The sequence below is a fragment of the Acanthisitta chloris genome, unplaced genomic scaffold (assembly GCF_000695815.1).
Source record: "Acanthisitta chloris isolate BGI_N310 unplaced genomic scaffold, ASM69581v1 scaffold1437, whole genome shotgun sequence".
In the NCBI taxonomy this organism is placed as follows: Eukaryota; Metazoa; Chordata; class Aves; order Passeriformes; family Acanthisittidae; genus Acanthisitta; species Acanthisitta chloris.
In genome coordinates, this window is record NW_008682946.1 from 7,880 (window position 1) to 20,223 (window position 12,344).

At 38.3% G+C, this 12,344-nt stretch overlaps 1 protein-coding gene across 1 annotated transcript; it reads right to left on the reverse strand.

Moving 5' to 3' along the window:
• Positions 1-857: 857 nt before the first annotated feature.
• Positions 858-11,631, reverse strand: LOC103806024 (activated RNA polymerase II transcriptional coactivator p15). Its single transcript, XM_009078695.1, has 4 exons — positions 11,560-11,631; positions 9,872-9,991; positions 3,898-4,006; positions 858-1,191 (listed from the first exon to the last, which is right to left on the reverse strand). Exons 1-4 carry the CDS (start codon positions 11,629-11,631, stop codon positions 1,112-1,114), a joined length of 381 nt encoding a protein of 126 aa, XP_009076943.1. The 3' UTR covers positions 858-1,111.
• Between the last annotated feature and the right edge of the window lie 713 nt (positions 11,632-12,344).

Genomic DNA, 12,344 nt, shown 5'->3' on the forward strand with positions numbered 1-12,344 from the left:
GATGACCAGCCCAGTCCTCTGGGTCATGATCCATCATGTAGCCTGTAAGCTCCCTGTAAGCACTAAGCACCATCTGTAAGCCACAGAAAGTAAGCTGAGTCCAGTGATGTGGGCAGGCAGAGTGGATGGGGCAGAAACATGATAGCCAGACACTGTGGCTGCAGCAGTTTTAATCCTGTTTGACTGTTTAACCTGTGTTATAGCCTAATTAAAGCATCACTGTTTATGCAGTACTCTCAAATGAACAAATGCCCTAAAAAGGCAGGTCAACTGTTCCTTTCCTATAGAATAACTGCTTAATAGGTGTTCAAGAATGAATTTAATGCAAACCTTGAAAAGGGTGCTAACTAATAACCACATTTGGAGCTTTTAAATCCTGTCTTACTCTGAGGTATATGTCTATTACTGTAAAAGTCTATGCATCACACCTAGAAAGAAGAAAAAAGGCTACTTGTATTTCCTATGTCAAGCAAGTTATAGAAAAATGGGAAGAGATAGCATGTGGTTTGTGTTCAAGTGTCATTGTTTAACATAATACTTCATGCAAGCAATGCAAAAAAAAGTCTATATACTCAAGACTGTTTACATCTGAATAAATAGGGTAAATTAGCAAATACAGTATTGAAAATTATCTACAAAAAAGTGTTTTTCCAAGTATTCACTATTTGTATCAAGTCTTAAAGCAGAAAGCTGCAGGGCAATACCAAAGAATATAAGAAAATAAATTGAGACATTTTAAGAAATCTTAGACAACAAATTTCTATTAACTGTAAACTAAACTGAAATTAAAACAACAACTAAAGCTATTATCTGGCCTTATCAGCAAACACCTTCAATCAAAAGGCCATAAACAAATATGCTCTACATATTATCTGGTTTGTTTATTCTACACCATGAGGTGAAAGCAACACATGTCCTTTTAGTAAAGTATACACAAATAGCCTCACTCAGAGTACACTTTCAATGCACATAAAAAAAGTATTCATCTTACAAATTGTTTTGCAATCCAAATATACAATAGCTTGGAAAACAATATTTTAGAAAACTAAAGCCAATGTAAAAAGACTGCTTAATACAACTAAATGATATAAATTTTTGTATGGCTCTGTCTTTAGAGTTTTCTTACTGCATCATCAATATCAGAAATCTGTTCCTTCAGCTGGTTCCACTGTTCTGGATTTAAAGAAATACCTGAAATGCATTAAAAATAAACACTTAGGACAAAAAGAAAATTGTGGTGCAGGATCTCATGTAATTACTATAAAGGCTGGTTTCATAGACAAAGTTTATAACTATTACTGCTTGAGGCACTTTAACAACCACATTAGGTACAAAGTGAAACTACTCACTCGAACACTTCAGTTTAACTGTAGGTTACCTCTAGACAAGCTTAAATTACAAAGAAAATGTGTGTAACAAATTTATATACAAAAATATTAGGCTAAACACAGGAAGCAAAATACAACTCCAGCCTTGACAGAATGCAGTACAAAAGCCCCAGGTGAGAAGCAGGAAATAATTCACATTCCTGTTGGCTTCCAAAGCCATACCTATGTGAACCAGTGTTCAAGTACCATAATTCTGGAGAGTTTTTCCCCCCCCCTCTCTTTTCTAAAAGCACTGTAAATAACACATGCTATAAAAAAAATACCTTCTGGAGGAACTCTATTCCACTCACTAGCACTCACAAACCAACACAAATTATTTTTAACTTCAAGTTCACTGTAGTTTCTAGTGACAATCAATAATCATTCAGTGACCCATAACCCACCTCCTCAGTTCTAAATTTGTTCTCATCTTCCTCAAGCTTGAGTCCAGGCTCATGTTTCCTTTGTGTTCCCCTTCAACCTCTATGTCAACTCTGTGAAAGGTACAGACTCACAGGGCTATGTCTCACCCTTTCTCCCACTAGGCTTTTCTACTGTTTACCCCCTCTCCCCACCACCAGTCATCAGATTTCCTTCATTGCTTCCTCCCTGCAGGTGGAGCAGGACCTGAAAACGGGTGAAACTTTGAATTCCATTTTTGGGGCTCATCTCTTTTACTTCTTCCACCATCACTGTCCTATCAGAGGCACCACCATAATTTTAAGCAGCAAGTAGTGTGCATGGAGCACCTCTAAGCAGCTTTCCACCAGTCTTAAGCAGGTAGGTTTCATTTGAAAACACATCAGGTGTGCTAATCATTATTAGGGGAACAAATGTCATCAAGATGTCCCTGAGCTACATAGCAGAGGAACCACATGAAGATCAGACCTGCTGTCTGAAACACTCTGACAATGATTTTAACTGTCAGATTTATTTTTTGGTTTTATTACACAATTTCACCTGCTTATACTGTTTATAGGATAGCTAGGTAAGTGGCTTGTAAGTGCATCAACAGAATAATTAGGCTCACATACTGTGTCAGATTATCATTAATTTTATCCTAAGAACATTTAGACCCTTTTGCTGCATTGATAAAGATTTCTATCTGCATCATGCAATTTTTGTCACTTGGGCTACCCATCAAATCTCACTGCAGTTTGCCATTCAAAGTGCATATTGAATTCCACCTCAAAACACAGCAGGTTAAAGTCCTAAGAAGTCAGAGCAATCTTTTTTTTAGCCATCAACAACAACCCCAAAACAAGGAATGTTCCTGAACAATACCAGTGGCACCCGTTCGTGCAAATCTGTTCTCAGTGGTTATTTAACAAATGTTGAAAATGTTTCTCAAACTTTCCAAACAACTATTCACTGAGTTGCTCCTGAACACATCAGAAGCAACAAACCTTAAGCTGATTGTACATTAATGTCTTCAAATCTAGCAGCCTTCCAGTAAATCCAGTACAGGAAGGCCAGCGACGGACTTTTTGTAAGGGCATGCAGTTGCAGGACATGGGACAATGGCTTCAAACTGAAAAATGCTACATTCTGATTGGGTACTAGGAATTCTTCCCTGTGTGGGTGATGAGCACATCCCCAAAGAAGCTGTGGATGCCCCACCCCGGACATGTTCACGGCCAGGCTGGATGGGGCCCTGAGCAACCTGGTCCAGTGGAAGGTGTCCCTGTCCATGGTAGGGGGGTCGGAACAGGAAGATCTGTAACATCCCTTCCAACAGAAACCACCCTGTAATTCTATGAATCCCTAGGGCAGAATGTTACATACTTACCTCTTTCTTTGATGCAATATGAAAAAGAAAAGTAGGCTTTTCTAAGAGATGCCACATAACATTAAGCACAGAACTACTACTGCAGTTATCCTCACATCCTCATCTTTAAATGCCAAAGTTCTGAAAGTGCTCCACAGTGAAGACTCACATCATGAGTAGCAACTACGCACATGGCAATTAAAGGCACAATGGCTTGTGCTGTGCTGCAGATTAGAAACTCAATACCAAAGCTTGACCACTTAAGATATTTTCACGTCTACTAAAATCCTGACTTTTTTTTCCAAAATAGTCATATTAAGTGTTGATTGCTTTAATCCAAGATTCAATAGATACTCAAGGGGATGGTTCTTTCAACAAAATTTACATCTTATAAAAAATTAAGTTAAATGTTTTCAGTGAACTTTGAAATAAGAAGTCCAATTGCAACAAAAGAAAGAAATTATGTTAAGTTAATCAATGTGGGGGGGAACAGTATGGCTATGTTATGGCCATGTTTGTAACTCCCATACCAAATCTGGGTGTATCTGATGCTTTGCTTTCCATAAATCATGGGAAAATAGACTCAGGGCAACAATCCCACTTTGCATTTATTTATAATCTACAGGTAAAATTAATCCTTTGTTGAAATATAAATAAGAAAGTAAAAACATCACATAGCAACAAAGGATAAAAACATGATAAAGTTCTACAGCAAACCACAGACAGTGTTTTAATACAATGTAACATGAAGCAGAACAGTACCTTTTCTGCCAGGCTTCATTTCACCTTCTTGATCCATCCAATATTCTCTAATATCAATTAAGACTTTTCCTTTAAAGTCACGAACACTGACATACCTCATTTTGCCAATCTGTCAAAACACATATAACAGCCTTTTAGGTATTTTACATATTAGAGCATTCACTTTCCCCAGCAGCATTAGACTCTGACATGTGACACTGCACACAGCAGCTTATTTTAGACACCAGAGAAACAACTAGATTAAAAGCTTAATTCAGAGTAGTCAGTAGGCTAATAAGTAAAGACTTCAAATGAGTTGAGCATGCAGTGCTCAATGCAAAAGTAGCTCTCCTAGAATAAAAATACCAGTATCCTTCACATGCTTGTTTCTTACAAAAGCCACCAATTTACTGATTTCCGAAATAAAACTTTGCCTCTATTATAACCATCTTAATGTTTGAGTACTTGTAGACAAAGAGAGAACTCTGCTCCCAAATCTAAATTTTACTCCACTCCACATATGCAGAAAGCAGATTAGATATTCACATGCAACACCACCCAAAAAAAATTCATCTAGGAAACATGGGGGGGCTTTGTTTTTTTGGCAGAGTAAATACAGATGGAAATGAAAGTTAGCTACCAACTGTCCCATGCCTTGTCCCAAGTCCTCATGGGTACCTCACTGTACCAGGTGTTCCAAAAAAAAGCATTCAAATCTTTTTAAGTTTACCAGCATGTAGCATAGTATGGAATAACTTTGGAATCCTGTAATTTCTGCACCAGTCTTAGACAAATTACATGGGAGTCTCTTTTTTTGGGGGGGGTGAGAGGGAATCATACCAGCAGCTATGCAATACACTACATATTTAGGCTCATTAGGTATCTTTCCAAATATGATAAAAAGCAATTCCTTCACAAAAATTCAAAGTATAAGGTGACTTTGAGAACCAGAAATTATGTAAACCACAATTAAGTATAATTCCTCTAAGAAACTCTTACGAATTCTGCATGCACCTTCTGGATACATTTTATGAAGAAAGGACACATTCTAAAGTAAACAGTCTTAAAATAAAATACTCCTTCCAGATAAAACATTACCTTTAAGCTTCTTTACTTAAGCATCTTGCATTTTGATACAATTTAAGGACATCCCAAATGCACTAGCAATTATGTCTGACCAGCAAGGCTGAAGAACTCTCCAACCAACTAAAGTAATTCACAGATGTTTGTCCTGGGTTGCAGTGTGGGAGTAGCCAATAGTATATATTCTATTGTAGTCTCCACAAGCTGTTAAAGCAGGTGGGGCAGTGATCCTCAGCTACTTGTCCCTGCTGGCTCCCGCAGGGGCTGTCTCTGTTAAATGGGCTGCCTGGGACCCATGCATGACCCACAGAATTACATTGTCCCATTGTGAGATGCCTCACCCCAGGGAGAGGGAGCCAAACATTCCCACGGGGATATAAACTGGGGTTTGGACCAGCACAGAGCCCTTTTGCCTGCTGGATTCCCGGAGGACATGAGCTGCCGCTGGAATTTCAGGAGAGGATCTGCGGGATCACTGCTCCAACAGACCCATCACTCCAGGAGGACTGCAGCCACCATTTAATCGCACTACTACCAACACCCTGACTGACAGGGTGTCAGGTTACTTTCTGACTCTATCAATGGGGTTTTTTGGAGGTTTTTGTACTGTTGCATTTGTTGTTGTTGTGTTTTTCATATTAAATTGTACTTCTGACTTGGAATCTCTCAGTTTGCTTTCAAACCAGCACAAACTCTTTCAGACCAAACTTGGTACCATGCCCAAGTCCATCAGCGCTGCTGGCAAAGAAGATTCAAAACAGCCTACCTGAACGACATTTCTTGGTTTTACCCTCTAACGCCTCAGTAACTTTTAAGGTCACCTCTAAGAACTGCTTCAAGTTGTAACACTCTGCAGCACCTATGTTTCCAAGGCTATCAAAGACTATTCATGTATTGCCAAGTAATTCCAAGAAATAAAATCTAATACAATACAGCAGATTACAGCTGTAAATACAGTAAAAGGGTTTAGAATTTGATGGTCAAGGATAAGCCTGTATATTTCAATTTAACTATAGTGAGTGGCAATAAGCAAAGTTCACATTTACTCAATCAGTAAGTCTACCTTAACTGGAAGCAGTTCTATATGAAAATGCTGAAATTAAGTTACGATTTTACATCACTATGTAGATTTCTGCTGAATGTTCACATTAAATTTTGTTTAGTTGAACTCTACACAAAAGATGGAACCACTAATACTTTTAAATGGGCTTCTAAAGTACAGCTCCAATAAACATTTAACTATTTAAGTAAATTGATGTTTCTTGATACTTAGCCACTTGCAATTCTGGTACAAGTTCATTTCTGAGCAATTCTTTCCTGAACAATTATTTTTTTCATAAAACTGATCAAAGACATTTTTGTACCCCTATAACCACAACAGTGTTCCATGGGTTGCTGTGCTGGGTTTGGCTGGGATAGAGTTAATTTCCTTCATACTGACTAGTATGGAGCTGTGTTTTGGATTTGTGCTGAACAGAGTGACAACAATATAGAGATGGTTTTGTTTTTGCTAAGCAGAGCTTGCACAGAGACAAGGCCTTCCCTGCTTTTTATATGGCCATACTGTCAAGAAGACTGGGGCTGCATGGGAGGTTGAGAGGAGACACAGTCAGAACAGTGACCCAAAGCGACCAAAGGAATATTCCATACCACACAACATCACGCTCAGTAGATAAAGTGCAGGAGTATATAAACTGGGGGGAAGAAGGAAGAAGGGGGAGACATTTGGACTGATGGCACTTGTCTTCAGAAGGAACCATTACACATGCTGGGACCCTGCTCTCCTCTCCTGGAGATGGCTGAGCATCTCCTGCCCATGGGATGCAGTGAATCAGTTCCTTGTTTTGATTTGTGTGTGTGGCTTTTGCTATCCCTATTAAACTGTCCTGATCTCAACCCAGGAGATTTCTAGCTTTTACCCTTCCCATTGTATCCCTGATCCTGCTGGTGAGGGAGTGAGTGAGCAACTGTGTGGTACTTGGTTGCTGGCTGGGGTTAAACCACGACACCAATACTGATTTATAGCGGTGTAGTTACCACAGTTCAAATGGCAAATTCATATACTTTACATTATATACTACAGATCCTTATGATTATACTGCTCTATTGAATTACATCAATCAGAAGACATTAAAACCATTATTTCCAGGTTTGTGTTTCTTAGAATAAAATTCACTGAAGTGTGTCTCAGTTCCTTTCACAGCTACGCAACTGACTTCCTGTATGAGTTTCAGTAGCCACCCTCACCATTTTTCCTATTTTCAGTTTTTCTTGATTAAACTGTACACACCCTGTGGAGATGGAAAAAAATGCTCCTTCTTTCCTAACCCATAACTGTATGTATAGCATTAGAAAGAGCACTGTAAAGACTCCTGTAAACAGCAAGACCTGCAACACAGTAAATTGCTTGTGAAATACATCAGTGACCACTTAAGTTTCATAATTAATGTGCTAAACCAATCATCATTTCAAAGCATCATAAACTTAGATATTTATCTACTTTCTGGAGCCTATGATTAAGACATTACACTGGGAAATCAAAGAACTTGTTTCTTACAAGTCAAAAAGCAAAATAAGTACCATACCCAAAAAAACGGGGTGGGGAGTGGACAGACAACACACAACAACTTTTGAAGTATCAGTTTCAGTTAGATGCATGATCATGCAATGTAGTTCCACTCTGAGTAGTCACTAATGCATCCTGACAAACCTTATCCAAATCAGGCATAGGTAGGTGATAGGATTACTCAAACTGACCAAAGCACATAATGCAGAGCTCAGGTTGGCTTGAAGCCACAGACAGGAATCTAATGTATCAACGCTAAACCCTTCCACATTAACATGCATAATGCTTGTCCTTAGGGCCTCTGGTAACACATCACACACAGGAGTAAGAAATTTCTGCATCCTAACTGCACACAAATCCTTCCACAAACTGCAAAGCATACCAGGCTACCTATAAAACCTAAAAAGGCCAGCACATGCAAATAAATAAAATACACTTGGTCTCTTATACTAAATTCTCTTCTACTTACACTTACATTATTTTTTATAAGTAGTTGCAAGAAAACCATTACACCAACAGTAATCTCAAACAAAAATACAAAAGGCACAGATTTATGAAAATGCTGAAACTTCTGAAAGCAGCAGTCACAAAGATCTCTATATTAAGGGGAGCTGCATACCTTAAGAATGAGGCCTGAGAGTGTAGAACAACGTGCCCCTAAGTTTCACATCACCTGCTGCCACTCCCAGACACAATATGGACACCACAGAGCATGAGAATATCCTATGAATGCTTTACAGTCTGATTTCCATTAACTGAAGCCATACTTAAGTTATTCTGCAAAGTCACTTCCACATCAGAGATCATTTACTGTCTCCATGGTAGCAAATGATCTCTGATGTGGAAACTCTTCAGAAAGGAGAGTTTCTAGTATTACTAACAGTCCTAGAACAAACAAAACTGTATCTCAAAAGCTAACATGTAACAAGATCTTCTAGCATGCCCTCCTGAGTAGAGGGGAGGGAGGGTACGCACCCTCAGACCCATAGTTCTGTTTCTGCATCTTAGTTCATGCACTGAAGTTGATGTAGCTTGAAAAACCTTCACGTAACACAATGAGCAACCCAAAAAATATTGTTGTTGATTACCTAAAAGGCTGAGACTAAGTAACACTAATGTTTTAGGTCAAGGTGATATTCAAATAACTGTATTCTACCCTAATACCAGAAGAACCCTGATCTTATCTAACTAGTAGGAGTCTGTTTTTAGTAACTTTTTATTATCTTAGGTCAAAAAGGTTTCAAGAAACCAGAGCACACAAATACTTCTGCTTTCATTTGAAAGGGTCTGAGTGTTTTTGCATCAGGGGAGCACTACAAATTTTAACAGTTAGCAGAACTAGAAATATTATATGCTTCTTTCAATAAGGAGGTCCAGGCATTGCCTTCACATGAAGCTCTCCTTCCTAAATATCAGAAGAGGAGAGCGAGAATTGAGACATAAAAAATAACTGTCCTGTATTACAGTATGAGTTAAGCAGGTCTTCTCTCTAGAAAATTTGCCATATTACTTTGCACAGCTACAGCCCAGAACTATTTTATTTACCTTACTCTGTGTTTCAGCCATCTCATTAGGCACCTTTTCCACATCCTTTCACAAACCTGAAGAAGGAAAGCCTTAAGAATGAAACTTTCTTTCTAGCCATCTAGTCAGAGACCATTAATAGGTCTTGATCCACACTCCTAAAACAGGTAATTCTGAGCTACGAATATTCCTGCACAACTCTCAGCACACACTGTAACAGCCTCAGCTAACCCCAGAAACTGCAGTACCCTGAATTCACAACTGAATCTTTCTACTGAAAAATACACACTTATCCCACCTGAAAAACAGGGACAATGTCAAAATTTCCTATATTTATGGATGTTCAGCGATAAAACCCTGCATAATAAAAGAATAAGCAAAAATTATTCCTTGATGCGGTCTTGTAATACAGAAGCCAAGCTGCCCTTGACCTAGTTTAATAGGAATGAAGAGTCCACACTTCAGTTTCCAAGAACCTTTTCCGCAAGAGCCCTGATGGAAAAACATTTCTATGTAAAGACAAACCTGATTTGATACTTACAGTACACTCATGGTAAGTGCTGTATTTACTGACAAAATGACTACCCAGAGCTACCACAGGCAAAGTCATGAGGAACAGATCAATTGCTACAACTCAGATTCTTTTACTCTGCTGAAACCTGGCAAGACTTTTTCTAAGCATCTTAATCTGCCTGTTAGCATTGCAATCCCCTTCGGCCAAGGATTCAGGAGACCAAGTGCTACTGCTGTCAAGAAATTCAGATCACCTCATAAAACTTGTACTGACTACAAGGTAACATGTTACCTTAACCAGGCTCCTACCTGAAACATATTCTCATCTCTGTTGCTGCTTTGCTTAGATGAGGCTGCACCTTTTGAACTTTCACCGGTCTTTTGTTTCTTTACAGGCTTTTCTGGAGCTGCTTGCTTTTTCCGCTTTGCCTTGAAGTTAGAAGAAAAGAGAAGCATAAACCACAACTCACTCTGTAAGTTACAGGAAAGCTTACATTACAAGTCATAAACTATTACTAAGTAATGCACATCATCAGCTTCCTGCTGTGAAGGGAGGAATTCAAAATTGTATATTTAGACTGGAATTAAAAACAACCCTTCAAATGAGCCTAATTCTGTTGCCAGTTAAGTTTACCATAATATGTTTAATTTTAAGAGAATTTAATTAGATCAAAATACATTGCAAAAATCTTTATCTTTCTGATAAATAAATACTGTCAGTTCAGTAATTTCAACTAAAAAATTAAGTCTGATGGAAATTGAACTTATTTTCCACAGAGTGCAACCAAAAATGCAGGACATCTTATGACTCTTCTAAAAAAGAAAAAAAACTTCGCAAGGTAATAAACAAAGTATGTAGAAACCACTTCCAGACATTTTTTTAAATCAGCATCAAGTCTCTGGCCACAGCACGATAAAGATGTTTCAAAAACATTCAAATAGTAGCACCTGCAAATGCTACAAAATTACTATTTCTACCCATGTTCACAGAGTAACCCACACCCACCTCAAAAAAAAGAGTAATACGAACAGTCTGACCTACTAGGATCGCATTGTGGATAACCTCTTGGGAAAAAACAAAACACCCTACTGCCCACTAAAGCTGACTATTAGGAACTATATTCCTGGAAAGAATCACCTGATCATTTTATTCTCCTATTAAGATCTGACAAAACGCCTAATTTGCAAGGAGCAAACAAGTCACATTTGAACCAATTGAGTAAAGCAGACCAAGTCTCTTCACACACTGCACTAAACTATCATCTGGCATTTCTTAAAAAGATAAACTCACTGTTTTTTACTAGGGTTTTTTGTAATGACTGGCACATCTATACAAACTTTTTAAATAAATAATTAAAAATAAAATGAACACTCCATTTATGCATTTAAAACAGTTATGTTAAAATTTACCAACCCAAAGACATCCAGGTTGGCTCAGCTTTAGGTGATAAACTAGCAGCTGGTATTACAGCAAATAAAAGAAAATAAAAAGAGATAAAACCCATGTGAACAAGATCAGCAAAGGACACATGAGCACAGGGCAAATGGATTTTTGTTATGGACAAGTAATCCAGATATTAAAATGGAAGTGGGTGGGTGTGAGCATGTCCTCAAAACAAGTCCATATTCTTGCCACCAGGGCAGCTTATACAGAAACCTTTTTAAGCCTTTCAATCACTAGCCACAAAGCAGCCAAGAATTCCAGGAACCTTGTGGTTAGCTATATCATATGCAACACTGTGAAGAAAGCAAAATGTAACTTAAGAAATAAAACTTTTCTGCAGGGCAAAAAGCATGCTATTCACTCAAATTTGGCAGATGAGTTTGAGTTTTTTTGTTGTTGTAACAGGGGGTGGGTGAAAGAGAGGGTTTCTTGCATTAAGTGTCTGATAAATCATATGGAATGACATGCATGTTGTGACAATGCTCACCTAATTGCTTAACCCCAGCCTGAAATAGAAGAGTTAATACAGTAATAAACTGCATATAACGTTCACCTTTTTGTCAACTTCACTATCTGAATCACTGGCAGATGAGCTTGAAGATACAAGTTCCTTTGATTTAGGCATTCTGGGAAGAGAAAATAATGTGAGTACACTATATAAGGAATACATCCCATTATGGCTGGAATATCATCTTCAGACCTGTTTGTACTGGCTCATCTTACTCAAAACCCTTCTAAATACTTTCCTGCCTTTTCATGTAAGCTTTAATACACATTGCAGATACAACCTCAAACACTCCTCCCTCTTACATCTCTTCCCCTTTATGCTGCAACTGCATTAAATGGAGTGGCTTAGTTTGTGAACTGTTTACAAGCAGAATTTTTCACAAGTTTATATACCCAAAGACATGGCAGAAACCACAGTGTAAAAAACACAATGTAACACTGTCATCCAGTTGAATCCTTTAAGGCTCTAGAATTATCTGTACTCTGACACAGCCATTTCACCCAGCTGGATTTCCAAGCAACATGCTGCACTATCGTCACACATGAAGCTCAAGTTTCCACCAATAATACAACAGTCTGAAAAACACCTCAGTTACAGTGAACTACAGTACTGCAATTAACATTTCCACTGCAGCTTCAACACATCAGTCCCTAGAGCCTCTTCATTTGCCAGACAAGAAGACTTTCCTTGAATTCATGCACCCAGGTGTGCTTCTGCACCACCCCAGTATGCAAACATGTGGTTAGATACAGCGGTTGCACATCTTCGCTGCTACTAGTAACTCCTTGTAACAAATGCACAGCCCGTTTGTTCTTTCAGAATAAAAATAA

Excerpts from the sequence above, each read along its gene's own strand:
- LOC103806024 (XM_009078695.1), bottom strand. The coding sequence starts at position 11,631 with ATGCCTAAATCAAAGGAACTTGTATCTTCAAGCTCATCTGCCAGTGAT. Across the intron at positions 9,992-11,559 it reads ATAGTGAAGTTGACAAAAAG|GCAAAGCGGAAAAAGCAAGC; the intron begins GTGAACGTTATA and ends TCTAACTTCAAG. Across the intron at positions 1,192-3,897 it reads AATGAAGCCTGGCAGAAAAG|GTATTTCTTTAAATCCAGAA; the intron begins GTACTGTTCTGC and ends AATGCATTTCAG.